The 17,425-nt window shown below is 40.3% G+C and overlaps 1 protein-coding gene across 7 annotated transcripts in view; it reads right to left on the reverse strand.

The window, feature by feature from the left end:
* The window catches only part of ENOX1 (ecto-NOX disulfide-thiol exchanger 1), a 359,770-nt gene that overhangs the window by 190,880 nt on the left and 151,465 nt on the right, over positions 1–17,425 (reverse strand). For 6 of the 7 annotated variants that reach the window (XM_042460210.1, XM_042460212.1, XM_042460214.1 and 3 more), the window contains 2 exons: positions 2,347–2,501; positions 1,573–1,710 (listed from right to left, as the gene is read on the reverse strand). In XM_042460210.1, coding sequence (XP_042316144.1) covers positions 1,573–1,710; positions 2,347–2,356 — 148 coding nt within the window. In that variant the 5' untranslated portion in view covers positions 2,357–2,501. The remainder of the gene's footprint in view (positions 1–1,572; positions 1,711–2,346; positions 2,502–17,425) is intronic. The other variant, XM_042460215.1, reaches the window with a different exon arrangement.

The following is a 17,425-nucleotide window of genomic DNA, read 5'->3' on the forward strand; positions in this document are numbered from 1 at the left end:
ATACAGGACCATATTATAATGATTTCAACGAAAACCAACTCTTCATCTGGCTGAAAGTAACAACTAAATTCTGTGGACGAATAGGGAGCGTGATGATGGGGATTTTCACATAGATTCTAATATTATCCGCCGTCAAATTGAAAAATATATAACAAATATTAATTAATATCTTAAGTAATGTATTACTATAAGGAATAAATAAAGATGGCTTGTAATTCCAAAACCATTTTCACCATGTCCTGTTGGTAACATTCCTTATTTAAAGGGGAAAAAATAAAATAAAAACCATGTCACTTTATGGAAAGAAAGAGAGCAAGAGAGATCAATAAATCTAAATGTGGTTTTGGTAACAATTTATTTTGCATTAATAATGTTTTTTTCCACACAATCCCCTATTATTTTAATGCAAAAAATAAAAGCAGCATGTATGCTTCTGGATAATGTTTGAAGAAACACAAGCAGGGATTTTTGGCCCCAAACCATATCTGTTTGCACAAGAAAGACCGAATTTGCGCAAAATGTGTCTCTCTGGAAATAGCATATTTTGCGCACACACACAAAAAATATTTTTGTACAATGCCACCATGATTCCCATCCCCCCCCAAAAAAAAAATCCACGTGTTTCCTGCAGCAGGGAGAAAACTATGGGAATTATTTATTCTCTCATGTGAGGCCAAAGTAGCTGATTATTTATGTCCTCAATCTAGACCATTCCATTTCAGGTAGAGATGGGAATAGAATTTAGTCCTGTGCTTCTTTTAAAGCCATTTCAACTTCCCTGAAAGAAAATATATACAAAAGAGGATTTTACTCCTTCTCAGCTATCTATCATTAATGAATAAGAATGTGACTTCTTAAATGATGGTGGTTAGCTAGGGATGGAAGAGGATGTGACCATAGAGGAACTTTGATTCATATGTAACAGTATCACCCCCACTCCCCAAATAAGTAAAGTGAACAAAAGTTTTCAGTGGAAAGTAGATGACTACAGGTATTTTCAAGTCCAGTTATGTAATGATGTTGGCAAATGATCTATTTGATTCTGGGTTTTTAAAGTGTCTATTTATAGTCATACTTTCTTTTGTCAACATAACAACACTTGTCCTCTCAGCAGAAGCTTTTAGTCAGTTTCCCATGCTCCGCCTTGGCAAAATATTAGCAAATACTTTGGGGGAAAACTAGCTTTTTAAAAAAGCAACCCTAAATGTACCTGCATTACACCTCACTTTCAGATTCAAACCAGCATATATCTCAGAGATCATACAGCAGCTTTAAAAAACTCGGATTTCCCCAAGGAATTCCAGCTGCTTCTACTAACTTAAAGAAGTACTATGGATTAGATGCTTGCTAATACTGTACCAGGAGATTAATGGCTCCAACACAATATTAATACAAAGGGAATCTATGCTTTTAGGGGAAAAAAATATTGCTCTGTTAAGTATACTAAATAAACACAGAAAGAGAGAGAGATAGAGAGAGAGTGTACACCTTCCAAAAATAAACGTCAACCATTTATCTCAGGTCTCTACAAAATCCATAAACCAATGCAACAAATCTCACCAAAAACCTTACCCGTCACAAGCTGTTGTCCAGTTAATCCCACTGGAACCATACCCAGGTTATTCATAGCAGTTGCCCAAGCTGCTGGATCAGTGACTGACATGTTAAGTTGCGTGGTATCTATAGCTATGCTTCCCAAGCCATCAGCTGCTGTAGGAAAAGAAACACATTCTAAGCTTGCAAACAAAGAAGCAACAATAGCAAACTGAAAACTAGAAAAATGTCTTAAATTGTTGTGGCACTGCTATCTTAGGACTTATTGTTAGTCCTCCTCTCCTGACCATCTCTGGGAAAACTTGCAGTATAGCAGCCAGCAAACAAAAAAGCCAATACACAGCATCTGTAGAAACCTAATCCAATAAGGGGCAAAGGTTCCTATGGAAACAAATTCCCAAGGATGTTGATACGTTTGCAAGAATAACGAATTTAGAATGGCAGAGTCTTGTGGCACCCTTAGCGACTGATAAATTTACAATGGCAAAAGCTTTTGAGGACTAAAGTCCTCTTCATTGGATTGCAGCCATGAAAACTAATGCCAAACACATTTGCAAATTTTTAAGGTGCCAAAAGACTTTTTGTTGTTTTTGCTAACCCTGATTGACACAAATATTCCAGAAGGTGAAAATAAATTTCCTTTTATCATCAAAATAAAAAGTAAGATACCAGGGGGTAAGGATCAGGGAATCTCGAGGAGGCACCACCTTCCAATTAAGAACAGAAATTCAGAAATGCCTTGCAGCTACCATGACCATAATGCGATACACCACTTATAATAACTTCTTTCACCTGCTGCCATTGTTCTAGTGGGTATTTCTTCTGGTTTTTTAATTTCTTCAGCTTGATGCCCTTTGACTTCTTCATTTGCTACTGCGTTAGCATCTTGAAAGGTGCAATGGTCTCTCCATCCCTTGGTGCTGGATCCACATTTAGTATGTTATATTCTGGAAGGGGGGAGAAAAAAACATAAACTAAATACTGTTTTAATATATCTCTTCAAAACAGATACTGGTAGGAAATCCACACAGAACAGTTAGCCACTCCGAGTTGGGTGTTCAGACCGACTTCAGCCACACTCCTTCCCCAGGCGTTCAAAAGGGAATTAAGCAAACTCTGCTGATTGAGAACAGAACAAACAGTGCAATAGAGGAATCTGTCTAATGCCTAGCCGCTGGGCGAGCAACCTCTCCACAGTTTAGGTCTTATCAGCACCTGCACAGCCGCCTTAGCAAGCTGGCTTACACTGGAAGGACGTACTTGAGGCTGCAAATGAATTTTTTAAAAAGTTAAAAATTAATTGATACTGAAAGTTTGAAGAAAACTGTTGCCTGTTAAATAAATTCCCAGATGCACTGGAGGTAATGTGGGGGATCTGTCATGAAAACAACCTTGGGTAACTTTAAGAATGAGCTGCGAGAGATAAGAAATTGTTTTAAAATGTACAAGAGTTAAGAATGGTGTACTAATTGATCCCCAGAATCTGTGGAGCAGGCAAGTGGCTAATCATACTCCTCATAATCATTTAAGGGGAATTTTTAAAAACTCTTTGCCACCTTTGATCACACCAATGGGTTAATAAAGTGAGGACAAAAAGCATGTCATCTACAGATCTGTGAAGAGTAACAACCAATACAAACTGCCCAGCTAGAAAAGTGTGGTAAGATAGAAATTAATTGTTCACCACCACCACCACCACCCGTCCAGTTTACTAAGGTATGTGCGTAGGGTTGCCATATTCCAGCTCCTCAAATCTGGAGACCTAATTGGCATATTATGCAAATTATTGTAATTATGTGTGTTATTAATTTACACATCAATTATGCAAATTTAACACATTACTCATTGCCCTATCCTGTCATACTTTATGCCAACACAATGCGTCATTACTCCACAGCTTCACTTCTTTCTGTCCTTTGCCTCACCTTGCACCTTTGCTGTGTTCCTCTCCCTTGCTTCTTGCTCTGCACTACTTGCATCTTCACTTCCTTCCTCATCTTATTTAGGGCTACCACTCCTCCTTGTCTTGCACCTTCCATCACCTTATCTCTACCTCTCTTGCTTCTTGCACCCTCCCACTGAACCTCTCATTCTTTTCCGCTCCCTTTCTTCATCTCACACATTTGCCATGCCTCCCTCCCATGCTTCCTGCACTCTGCTACCTTCATGTCTCCCCTTCTTTTCTTCTCTTCCCTCTCCCTTCATCCCATGCTGCTACACCTGCCTTCTCATATATCTTGCACCCTCTACACTCTTTTTCCCTTTAGGACAAACAAGACCTGCTGAAATACCCTCATCTATACAACCATTAAAGGACAGAAGCCCCCTGTTCCTTACTAGCCTGGCCACCACAGGGGAGAGGAAAAAGTGACATGGAGAGAATTTGGTAATACAAGTTGAGCATCTCTTGGATTTCGGGGGTGGATTTTGGAATACCTGTATTTGCGCATATATATATATATATATATATATACACACACACACACACACACACAGATGAGACGCAAGTCTAAACACAAAATTCATTTATGTTTCATAACTTACACACATAGCCTGAAGGTAATTTTTTATAATATTTTAAATAATTTTCTGCACGGAACAAAGTTTGTGTACAGTGAACCATCAGAAAGCAAAGGTGTCACTATCTCAGCCACCCATGGAATATTTTGGATTTCAGAATTGTGAATAAGAGGAACTTTGCTTGTACAGTGCGCCTGTGCCATATGCAGGCTTGCCATATCCAAATTTGAGCAAGCCCAGGAGAACAAGATGGCATGTGCACCACTGGTACATGTGAGTGGCCATAGAAATCAATGGGATTTGAGTGTACGCATTTTCCCCCATATGCGGCGGGGGGGGAGATCTGGAACAGATCCTCTGTGTATAGGAAGGGGCTACTGTAAAGGGAACTCAACTTGCAATGGGAATGCTGCTAGGACAAAATTCTATGGATAGTTTGGCAAGTTCCAGAATATTTCCTTATTATGCAAATTATTATAATTATGTGCGTTATGAATGTACATGATGATTATACAGATTTAACACATTAACCATTGTCCTCTCTTGCCTTACTTGATGCGCGCGCGCGCGCGCACACACACATATCAGTAAGGCCTTTGACAAGGTTTCCCATGACATACTTGCAAACAAGCTGGTAAAATGTGGGCTAGACAAAGGAACTGTTAAATGGATCTGTAATTGGTTGACCGGCCGAACCCAAAGGGTGCTCAACAATGGCTCCTTTTCATCCTGGAGAGAAGTGACCAGTGGGGTCCCACAGGGCTCTGTCCTGGGCCCAGTGCTATTCAACATCTTTATCAATGACCTGGATGACAGAATGGGAGCATACTTATCAAATTTGCAGATGACACCAAATTAGGGGGAATAGCTAATACCCCAGAGGACAGGATCAAGATTCAAAATGACCTGAATAGACTAGAAAGCTGGGCCAAAGCTAACAAAATGAAATTCAACACAGAGAAATGTAAGGTATTGCACTTAGGGCGGAAAAATAAAATGCACAGATATAGGATGGGTGACACCTGGCTGAATGAAACTACGTGTGAAAGGGATCTAGGAGTCCAAGTAGACCACAAGTTGAACATGAGTGAACAGTGTGATGCGGCAGCTAAAAAGACCAATGCTATTTTAGGCTGCATCAATAGAAGTATAGTGTCTAGATCAAGAGAAGTAATAGTGCCACTCTATTCTGCTCTGGTCAGGCCCCACCTAGAATATTGTGTCCAGTTCTGGGCACCACAATTCAGAAAGGACATTGAGAAACTGGAGCGTGTCCAAAGGAGGGCGACAAAAAATGGTGAAGGGTCTGGAAACCATGCCCTATGAGGAACGACTTAGGGAGCTGGGGATGTTTAGCCTGGAGAAAAGAAGGTTAAGAGGTGATATGATAGCCCTGTTTAAATATTTGAAAGGATGTCATATTGAGGAGGGAGCAAGCTTGTTTTCTGCTGCTCCAGAGAACAGGACCCGGAACAATGGATGCAAGCTACAGGAAAAGAGATTCCACCTGAACATTAGGAGGAACTTCCTGACAGTAAGGGCTGTTCGACAATGGAATGCACTCCCTCGGAGGGTGATAGAGTCTCCTTCCTTGGAGGTCTTTAAACAGAGGCTGGATGGCCATCTGTCAGGGATGCTTTGATTTGGATTTCCTGCATGGCAGGGGGTTGGACTGGATGGCCCTAGTGGTCTCTTCCAACTCTATGATTCTATGATTCTATGATATATATACAGACAGAATGGGTACAAAATGGTTTCTTTTTGTTTTTGCTTGTTTTTTGTTTTTGTGACTTCTTTCATTACTCCCATCCAGTGTTGTGCAGCTGGGAAATTTGATGCTATGGTTATCTAAAAAACTGACTTTCTAGGCCATTTCCCTGAATTTCCCTTTTGGCCAGAAAGTAGTCTCTGTGGAATTTTTGTGATTTAATGTGCCAACCATGTGCAATCAGTGAATGGAGAATGGTGGAGTCTCCTTCTTTGGAAGTTTTTAAACAGAAGGTGACGGCCATGTGCGGAAAGTGCTTTGATTTGTGACTTCCTGCATGGCAGGGGTTGGACTGGATGGCCCTTTTGGTCTCTTCCAACTCTATGGTACCGTGATTCTAATGAGGATCAAATACAGACACAGCAGTTCTGAAGAAATAGTCTTATCCATCAAAAACACCATAATGTGTTGGTACTCAGTGCAAAGCATGCTTTAAACAATTGTATTAACTGTGCATTATCATCTCATTGTTTGCTGATATTTTGATGAATTTTGTGTTTCCATTTTACTCAAGTAACATTTTTTAAGTACTGAAAGTTTGTCTCTGTGTGTCTTCAAGTCATTTCCTTCCCTAAGATGAACCTATAATGGGATTTTCTTGGTGAGATCTATTCAGAGAGGACTTGTCTTTGCCTTCCTTTGAAGTGGAGTGAGGGTGACTTGCCAAGAGTCACCCAATGGGTTTTAGGACTGAGCAGGGATCCAAACCCTTGTCTTCAGAGTCATATCCCAACACTCAAACCACTACACCATACTGGCTCTTAACTGAAAGCTTATCTGTGGGTTTGTTGGTTATTTTTGCTAATGTGTTTTGTAATGAATTAACCTTTTTATACTTTTTGGACTGCAGATAATGTTGGTCCACAGCTCAAGCTACAAGAGTATGGAATTAGCTGGATATCTGTTTAGTTCAAACCTATTTTTTAAAAATATTTTTATAAATTGGGTAGATATCTTGACAAGTGTGAACATTTTTGAAAGATACTTAGGAAAGACATAAATCAATCTGTACTAGAAGGCCACTTCTAGTGGCTTTGACTACAGAAACAAATATTAGAATCATCCCTTGAGATGATAAAACTTGGCAAATGATGTTCTCTAGAAAAACAGTGGCATCCAGTGTAAGATTTTTCCACTATTTCCTCTCCATGAATGAGCAGAGAAGCTAAACAAAGGTCTTCTGCTCTCCAAACTTCCCGTAAGCATGTCTCTTGGCAATCTGTTGGCTTGGCCTGGGTGAAAGAGCAGGATAGTTGGTCTCTTTTGACTCTAGACTCCAGCTGTCATCTTCTATATTATTCCTATTTGGCCATAAGTATAAGAACATGGCCCTTAAATGCTAAAGCTTTGTGACAGTTGATTCATCAATTATGTAGCTGGAACGGTCATTTAATATTTCAGTTAAACAATGTTACATTACTCAGCTTTGAAGCAACCTTAAAATGTCAGACAAAATAAGACAGTGTGAAAAGGCCAAGGAAAATAGCTGTTTGGTTGTGAATGCAAACTTGTACAGAGAAGGTGCAACTTCCTGATGTAACACAGCTAACAGCACACAAAATTCAACACATAAACCACAGCAATGTGTGTACTATACAGTAATTATCACAAAAAAAAAATACACACTCTTCAGTGTATTGCTTTTGTGGCTTTGACTACAGAAACAAATATTCATAAAATGTATAAGCCATCTTAACTATGAATGAAATTATTCTACTTGTCAATATTATAGACACACAAAGGAACAGAGTATTCATAGTTTTGAAGTCAAAAGAATAAGTCATAGCTCCAAGCAAAGGATAACTAAGTTTGAAAAATATGTTGATAGTTAATTCTGAGTGCCAGCAAAGACCAATATTTGCGGGGAGAGAGCATGCTCATCCAGGATGCTGAAAGGCTACCTCAGCAGTTTTTGGATATAACATTTGTAATGTACATGTAAGTCCAACTTCCTTCAGGAAGCAGAGCACAGGAAGGCATTAAAAATCACAAAAGAGAAACAACAACAATCTGCAAGTGAAACAGATGATCCCTTGAGAGACTTATTTAAATGTGATCTCTGTAATAGTTAAAACTAAATCTAGATCACTGAAAACTGGTGTGTGCTCTTAACGGGTTACAAATGTGCCAGTTCTTTCTTGGATCATGACAGCAGCTGCAGCCTGCCTAAACCTACATCTATAAATAACAGAATCTGGAGGCCCATTAAATGAGGTATTATGGAAGTCCAGCTTAGTGATAACAAAAGCATATGCAGTACAAAAAATTCATATAGAGGGAAGCAAGTTTGCAAGCCTGCTGTGTGCTATGCTGGTGATAAAAAACAGGTCTGGCTTTTGCTTATACAAAATAGCACCATATCTCAATGCTTCTGTCTCCATTTTTCATTCTGCCTGGAAGCTGATTTTAAAATGTGAATCACTCTCCTATCTTGAAGGGGGAAAGAAGCTCATTGAATGAATTATACTGTTTGGTCACATACCTTGAGAAAAACATCCAAACAGAAAAGTATATACTCATCCCAAACTGTTTTAATTGAAAGATTTTACAACTCAACCCACCAAGGATTTATATACAGACATAGGTGTTTTCATGAATATTTTCATCAGGGTTGAAGGAATGCTGTGACAATGGTTTGTCCACACTTATTGAACACAGAAAATGAGAAAACAAGCATGCCAAGCGCATCTAGAGTTGTGGGGGGGGGGGACTAGCAAAGCACATTTCCATCAGTCCAACAGGGGCATGGACAAAGAAAACTGCTATAATAATCAGTGTAGACAAATGGAAAATGACAACAACAAAGAAAGAACAAAAGATGTCTTCTACAACATCTCAGAAATTAGAAGAAAGCTTAAAGCAAGAGTGTAATGCTCTATGAGCATCAGAGGAACACATGACAAGACTGAGTAGTAATGAAAAGGCAGTGGCAATAGTACACGGAAGAATTTTATAAAAGAGAAGATGGCAGATTCATTCAAGAACCACCATTTGAAGATGAATTTACAATTTTAGAAAGTGAACTGGACACTGCACTCAGAGCACTTAGGAGAACTAAATCACCAGAAATAGATGGCATACTAATAGAGTTGCTTCAGGATACAGAGGCAGAATCTACAATATTTCTAATTAAAATCTGTCAACAAATATGAAAAATAAAACCATGGCCTACAGACTGGAAATGCTCAATAGACATTCCAGTTCCCAAGAAAGGGGACACCAAGAACGACCTAGGGAGCTAGGGATGTTCAGTCTGGAGAAGAGAAGGTTAAGAGGTGATATGATAGCCCTGATTAAATATTTGAAAGGATGTCATGTTGAGGAGGGAGCAAGCTTGTTTTCTGCTGCTCCAGAGAGTAGAACAAGGAACAATGGATGCAATCTACAGGAAAAGAGATTCCACCTCAACATTAGGGGGAACTTCCTGACAGTAAGGGCTGTTTGACAGTGGAACACACTCCTTCCTCGGAGGGTGGTAGAGTCTCCTTCCTTGCAGGTCTTTAAGCAGAGGCTGGATGGCCATCTGTCAGGTATGGGTTGATTGAGAGTTCCTGCATGGCAGAATGGGGTTGGACTGGATGGCCCTTGTGGTCTGTTCCAACTCTATGCTTCTATGACTGCAGTTACCGTAGGACCATTGCACTAATCTTCCATGCAAGGACAGGGATGCTCAGCATTCTACAATGAAGACTTTTACCATATATTGATCAAGAAATGCCAGTTGTCCGCGCGGGTTTCAGAAGAGGAAGGGGTATTAGCGCTCATATTGCAAACATACATTGGATAATGGAGCACATCAAAGAATTTCAGAAGAAAATCAGCCTGTGCTTTATAGATTGCAGCAAAACCTTTGATTGTGTAGATCATTAAAAACTATAGATTGCTCTTTAAAAATTGGATCTGCCACACATTTAATTGTCTTGATGCATTGCCTATACTCAGGAAAAGAGGATAGAATAGAATATGGAAAAAGAGAATGCTTTCCAATTGGCAAGGGAGTCTGATAGGCTGTGTTTTATCACTCTGTATAACTAGTACGCTGGACATATCATACATAAACCAGGATTAGACTTGGAGGAAGGAGGAATAAATATTTGGAGAAGGAACATCAACAATTTTAAGATATGTGGATGACACTATACTACATGATATATTGTTGAATAATAAAGTTAAGATTGTCCAAGCCATATTTTCCATTTCTATTTATTGTCATGAAAGCTGGACAGTGAAGAAAGCTTATAGGAAGAAAATCAATTCATTTGAAATGTGGTGCTGGAGGAGAGTTGTATGGATACCATGGACTGCTAAAAAGACAAATAAATGGGTCCTGAAGCAAATGAAGCTTGAACTCTCCCTAGAAGCCAAGATGACTAAACTGAAACTGTCTTATTTTAGACACATCATGAGAAGGAACTGTGCACTAGAAAAGACAATCTGTCGTAAGATAAAAGGCAGTAGGAAAAGACGAAGACTGCATGACAGATGGATAGATTCAATCAAGGAAGCCATAGTCCTGAGTCTGCAAGGCCTGAGTAGGGCAGTTGATGACAGGGTGACACAGATCGAAACACACTGCAAAAATAATCCAGTTTGAGACTGCTTTAATTGCCATGGCTCAGTGATAGGGAATCCTGGAAATTGAAGTTTATTGTTGTACCGGAGGTTTCTGACAGAGAAGGCTAAATGTCTCACAAAACGACAACTCCCAGAACTCCTTAGCATTGAGCCAGGGCAGTTAAAGCAGTATCAAACTTGATTATTTCTGCAGTGTGTTTGGGACTCCAGATGTCTCTTCTTCATAGAGTCACCATAAGTCAAGGTTAACTTGAAGAGAGTTAACAACAAAAACAACAATATGTAACCAAGTGTATAAGCAGGTGGATTAGACTGCCACTGAATGCAATGCAGTGCAAGTTCAAGTGGATGGCATCTTAACTTGATTCATCTATTTTACAAAAGTTGCTGACTCAGACATAATGAGTTTTATTTTGAACAGTTTGACAGTGTTCTCTATTGCTAAGACATTAATTAAAAAACCAGGCTTGAATTATTTATTTGCATATTTTATTTGCAACCCTCCTCCCTTTTAAACACACAAGGCAGACAAACAGACACAGATACACAGACAATAAAGTTCTGCAGTTTGGTAATGAAATCTTGCTTCTTCACCATTAAGAAGTTAACCATTTCCCTTCTAGGACTGTCAGAAGGGACTGGGTACTTGCCAAGAGCCACACTATGGTTATTCTGCACTGCAGAAATAATGCAGTCTGGCACCACTTTAATTACCATGGTTCAGTGTGATTACATTTTGGAATTTGTAGTTTTGTGAGATAATAGGCTTCTCTCTCAGAGAACTTTGGTAACACAACAAAGTATAACTCCCAGAATTCCATCGCATTGAGCCATGGTAGTTAAAAATGTGTCAAAATGCATTATTTCTGCAATGCAGATGCAGCCTATGGCAGAGGTCCTTTAATCCTGATCTTCCTCTTCCTTGCTATTACTGTGTCCTTATCTGACCTATGTCAGTGAGAAGACAAGAGAAAGGAAAGAAAACAGCTATTTCCACTGGCTGTTCCCTTTTGGTGAAGGTGCACAATGAGGCTGGAGGAAGACAATGGAGGGGCAACAATGGCATAGAGCAGTGATGGTGAACCTTTTTCAGACCGAGTGCCCAAACTGCAACCCAGACCCCACTTATTTATTGCAAAGTGCCACGTCCCTCTGGCTTTCTAGTAAGAAACTCTGGCAAACTCTGTGCTAGGGTGACAGCATGTGTACCCACAGAGAGGGCTCTGAGTGACACCTCTGGCACGCATGCCATAGGTTTGTCATCACTGGCATAGAGGAAAAGGCCTCAGTAGAACCCGAAACAAACAAAAACAATCCTTCCAATTTTTTTTAAAAAAAGAATTGTGTCTGTATATGTTGCATTGTATTAGAAAGCTGATGCTAGAGCAACTGCAGGCCACACAAGGATATAGGTTGGTCTCTCACATTTTTGGTCTAATCCCAGGTGCCCTCTCGCTCACATACTTTCTCTGTAGAAATCTGTTGTATGATTTGTACAAGTGTTTTGCAGTTGTAATGCCCCTGAAACAGACACAGGAAAATGGTTTTAAGCCAAATACTTCCTCGCTCTCTCATTTGTGGATGATATCCTGTTGGCCTTTTGCAAAATCCAATTCTGCATTTCATTTCTTTGAGGCTCTTACTGCATGCTCCCTCATGCCTTCCTGTATATATGTACCTCATACAAACATAGCATCTATTATTTTAGATATTCCTTCTACCTGGCTTAAAGATTATTATGACTGAGGGTGAAACCAAATCATAGAGATGGAGCACATTCTTGTCACGCAGATGGTCTTAGGGTCAATAGCATTTGTTCTTTTTAGCTGCCTTCGAGTTGACTTTGACTCATGGTGACCCTGTGTATGGGACATTTCCAAGCCCCCTGTCATCCACTGCTCTGCTCAGGTCTTGTAGATTCAGGCCTGTGATCGCCCTGACTGAGTCCATCCATCAGGGGTGCAGTCGTCTTCTTCTGCCTTCTATCTTTCTAGCATTATTGTCTTTTCTAATGGGACATGCATTCTCATGATGTGGCCAAACCACGACAGCCTCAAATTGATCATCTTGGCTTTCAGGGGGAGTTCAGGCTTGATTTCTTCAAGAACCCATCTGCTTGTCTATTTGGCTGTCCATGGTATCCTCAGCACTCTTCTCCAGAACATCTCAAATGGGTTGATTTTCTTTCTGTCAGATTTCATCACTGTCTAGCTCCCACATCTCCACATGGCAATGGGGAATACAATGGCTTGGACAGTTCTAACTTTAGTGCTCCATTGTATATCTTTACTTTTTAGGATCTTGCATAGTTCTTTCATTACGGCTGTTCCCATTTCTAGTCTCAACTGCAGATTCCTTTCTGATCAACCATGGTATGGGAAATCTTTATTCTGAATTCTGCATTGTCTGGGTTGAATTTATGTAAATCATTCATGGACATTATTTTTGTTTTCTTTATGCTCCACAACAAGCCTGCCTTTGCACTTTCCTCCTTGCCCTTCCTTAGTAATTGTTCCAGGTCCATGGTGTTTTCCACTTGGCGTATGATGTCAGCTGCCTATCTTAGACGCACCTGCAATTAAGATTATTTTTACTGCAACAGAAGACTTGGGATGGGGTTGCACAACCAGCAGCTAAAGCCACAAAAGAATCTTCCCTCACTGGGTAAGCCTTAGATAACTCAAGAAAACATCATATGCTCAGTTACTGTACCTGCACTCATTTGGTGCTTTCTTGATATTCTGTCCTGAGAAAGTGCCACTCATCCCAAAGATTTGATTAATACATTACTTTTCTAGAAAAAAATTCTCTCAACTGTGCTTTATCTACAGAAATCTGTCTTTGTAATTCTGGAAACTAATTTTTCCTGCATCTTCAGCTTTTTAGTTCACAAATAGAGAAAAAAATACAACCGGATCAACAGTAAGGTGTTGAGCGACGTGGTAAAAATGTTAATCTTAAAGGATGAGTGATCAGCCTTGAAATAAGGTATGAAAAACCTTGGTAAATTAGTTACCTGTATCCTGCCATTACAGCAGGGGGAAAAATCTAGGTCAACTTGCCTGCAAGGGGAATGTACTGCAGAATGTAAGCAGTGTAAACCAACAACTCGCTCTGCTTAAGACATATTTTGAGAGCCACAAACAGCATGTTGGTTACTCTTTAAACAAACATGCTGCAATATTATGAATAAAGCATTTGGCCTGTAGCTAGCAATACAACAGAGTTCACTGCTTTTGATATGCTTATTTTTTTATAGTCAGCAAATAAACGTCTTGAACAAGGCTCTCGTAAGTTGGAGCTAAGAGGTGATTGTGGGCCTTGTCTCCTTCTGTGGTCCACTTCATCCCTCCTGAACACCCTTGCCAATTCCAGTCTTGAGAAAGAATTTTGTTCTAGCAGGTAGGGAGAAGTGTACTTGGCTAGATTTTTGAGCTCTCGGTTAAGAGCTCCCACTGTGAAGCCAGGAAGGAACTCTCAGATTAATTTCATTTTTATTCTGGAGCATCAGTTTCTATAATTCTGCTGTGAACACAATCCACAGTCTTCATAAAGTGGAAAAAAGAAACTCTCTGAATTATTGAGGAGTGGGCTAATCTTTTGGCTTTTCTCTACCTCACATATGCTTTTCTTTGCTCAGCAGTTTGGCCAGACACTTTTCTCATTTTTTTATTTAAAATATTTATATCCTGCTTTTGGGAGCTAACAAAATAATTCTAAACAATGCAATCACAAGACCAAATAAAAGGACCCGTAAATAAAAGGACCCAATGAAAATGCACAAGAATAAAGTCCTCAGAAGTTGCCTAAAGTCATTTGCCACCTTTCTCCTTCAGGAGCAAGCTTAAGCAAAACAGTTCTCACATGGAACCTAAGAGAAAGTGCCGAGGCTGCCAAAAGAATTTTTCCTAAGAAGGCAAAAGTCTAAGCACCAATGACAACACAACAAAAATCACACTCTGTGGTTCCCACCTATGTATCAACCTCATTTCTGAATGCAAGGAATTTGGACTGAAACATCTGATAATGATTTCAGCACTCATGCAGTTTCGGGTGTGTTTGTTTATTGAGTTCTGTCCAGGTTATTTGCTTGTGTATTCCTTCATGATAAGGTTGGACCATATGGGCCCTGTGGCTCCTTCCAATTCTGTGATTTTATGATTTTCTTATGTAAGTCTCTTTGTAACTCTTTAGTGAGAAGTGATACGTGCATTCAGAAGGACAAAATAAACAACACATACATTTGGGTTCAGGGAACCCTCAAGGCAGTGATGTCCAAAGTCTGCCCTCCAGGTGTTTTGGACTAATGGTCTGGGATTCTTGGAGCTGAAGTCCAAAACACCTGGAGGGCCAGAGTTTTGACATCACTGCTTTAGGGCAAGGAGCGGGGTCCTTTTTTGGCCAAGAAGCTGAATTCCAACCTTGGAAGGATGTCAGGGACCATGTTCCAACCAATGGGGTATGTGTGTGAAGTGGAACAACAGAGCAAATTGAGTGCAGGCAGATGTGATTTTAATCGGTTTGGGCATTGTATGCACATCTACACAAGTGTAAACTCCAGTTCTGTGGAAGATCTTGCAGTTGTAAGCCAGTGCACAGTTCTGCAATGCTCAGTTGCCAGACTTTAAGTAGCCCTGGATATACCTATAACAGTAAAATAAGCTGTTGGTGGGCCGGGGAACTCTCAGGAGCCAAAGTTTTCCCATCCTTACCTTAGCAAATCATCACACCAGATAATTTAAAGGTTTCACTGAGAGAGAAATAATTACTTACTCATGCAGAATTTCACCTCATCTGGTTTTATATTGCATAAAATATTCTGAAGCACATCCCAGCTCTTTCCTATATGCCATTGTCATGCACCAGTACTGTAAGCAACTACTTACTGGTGTGGATAATACAGTGCCAGAGAAGGGGCTGACAAATGGAGATAAAACATTTTCACTGAGGTGCAACATCAGACAGGACAAAAGCTTTGCTCATCAGCCTTCTACTCAAGCCGATCAGTTCTTATAACTGACCAACAAGAAGAACAGCTACTTTCTTAGAGATTTCTGGCTCAAGTGACAATTAGCATCATCCAAGAAGGTCAACTGTAGTCATTTATTCAACTGCAGCTGCAGAGATGATCCTTCTTGTGGCTTGGGATAGGAAAGCAAGCACTCCCCAAAAAAAGGCATTAAGAAGTAATCAACTAAAATGGTGGCTCAGCCCAGAACACTGTGTTCTGTGCCATCTTTTTCTTATAAGCATTGTTTTCTCATTGGCAACACTACTTTCATGTTGATGAATTTCTGTTTTCAATTGTTTGCTTGGTTATTATGCTGTTTAAAACTGCTATAAATTGCTTTCAATTTTGGGAGTTGCCTTGAACAGAAAAATGGGCAGAAAAGAGGGATAGAAATTGATTAAATATCTGTCAAGACCTGATTAAACATAGCCAAGTATAGCCATAAAGAAATACAACAGAAGACCAGCAATGTGATTCTAACATGAATTTCCACCATCTGGAGGTGGTTTGGATGATGGGGAATCGAGTTATGCCTCTGTAACTATAGCTATGCTGCCAGGATTCCACCACTAGGCTGTTGGAAATTCAGATATTCCAACAACTCTTTGCCACTATACTGCCAGCAATTTGCCACAAATTTGCTGGCAGCATGGCTGAAACAGTGCCAAACTAGCAGCATACCACCACCACCACAGAAGCTCCATTATACTTGCAGAAAGCAAAATTGATACATAGTGTGAGGCTTTATCTCTTTCACTGCACCATGCATAACTACTGCATTATAGAGAACTCTGGAAAGAGGATTCTATGGGGAAAGGGAAAGGAGTAGTCCACGTACAAAGGGAAAGAATCTACATAGAAAAGAGGGGTGTTTGCCAATAACTGGGGTTTCAGGTGAGAGCAAGATCACATAGGCCTGGAACAGACCAATGCTTTGCAGCGGCCTGGAGCCAGAATTAGGGTTCAGAAGAACGGAACAACCACACATTCCCAAACCCTAGCATGTGGCGATGATGCACATCGCCAGACTCCAGTCCTGGGGGGGTGAGAATGTCCACTCTGTGTTTTGTCTGAATTGTTTGGCTCTTACACCCTTTTGCCTCCAAACAGAATTCTTCCGGACACACTTGGGAAGCAACCAGTCATGTGTGTAAGGTCAGCACCATCACTATAACCAGGTTGTCCTTGACAGCTCAATAGTGGATAAGGGACCCCAACAGAAATGAACAACTACTGCAGCTCTCCTGTCCTGGGCCCTCTTTGCAAGGTGATTACTTGGAAGGCTCTTCTTTGAAGTGTCATGAACTGGCATTTTCCCCTCTCAGCAGTGTATACCCACATGCCACCAAAGTGTCAGACACACCAGTTCAAGTGGGACTACAGACCGAAATGCTTGTAAACTCTATTTCTTTGCAAGATCACAGTCCCAATGCTGGGAGCAGAAGCTGACTCTATACCCATGGAGCTCTCCTACTTTCCCAAAGGTAAAGATAGGAACATATTCCCAGTCACTGCTATCTCCTTTTGTGGTACAACCATTTTTGTCCAGGCAAATCACATATTTAATTTAACACATTGTTCGGGGATGAAGATATGGGTGAAGAGAATTTAAAAGAGAAGGGAGAAGCTCTGCGGAGCAGCAGCTCATCTGCATATTTTTCTCCATCAACCTTTACTGAAGTTCCTCTGAGCGAGAATAAGTAGCACCTTGGGAAGGACAGAAAGCTTTTGACCCAGCAGATGAGGAGGTGAAGCTGTATGAGAGTAGCAGCTTATCTGCATACTTTTACCCATCAGCCTTTGCAGATATCACTGTGAGCAAAAAAAGAGCCAGGCGAGGAGAAGGAGATAGCTTTTGAGTCAGAAGCACATGCCTTGTGGTGCTCAGTTACATCCTATATAGATACTACAGGAAGGAAGTATGTAGAGAGATCTTGTAGCACCTTTGAGACTAACTGAAGAAAGAAGTTAGCAGCATGAGCTTTTGTAGACTTAGG

The sequence above is a fragment of the Sceloporus undulatus genome, chromosome 3, assembly GCF_019175285.1.
Source record: "Sceloporus undulatus isolate JIND9_A2432 ecotype Alabama chromosome 3, SceUnd_v1.1, whole genome shotgun sequence".
NCBI lineage: Eukaryota > Metazoa > Chordata > Lepidosauria > Squamata > Phrynosomatidae > Sceloporus > Sceloporus undulatus.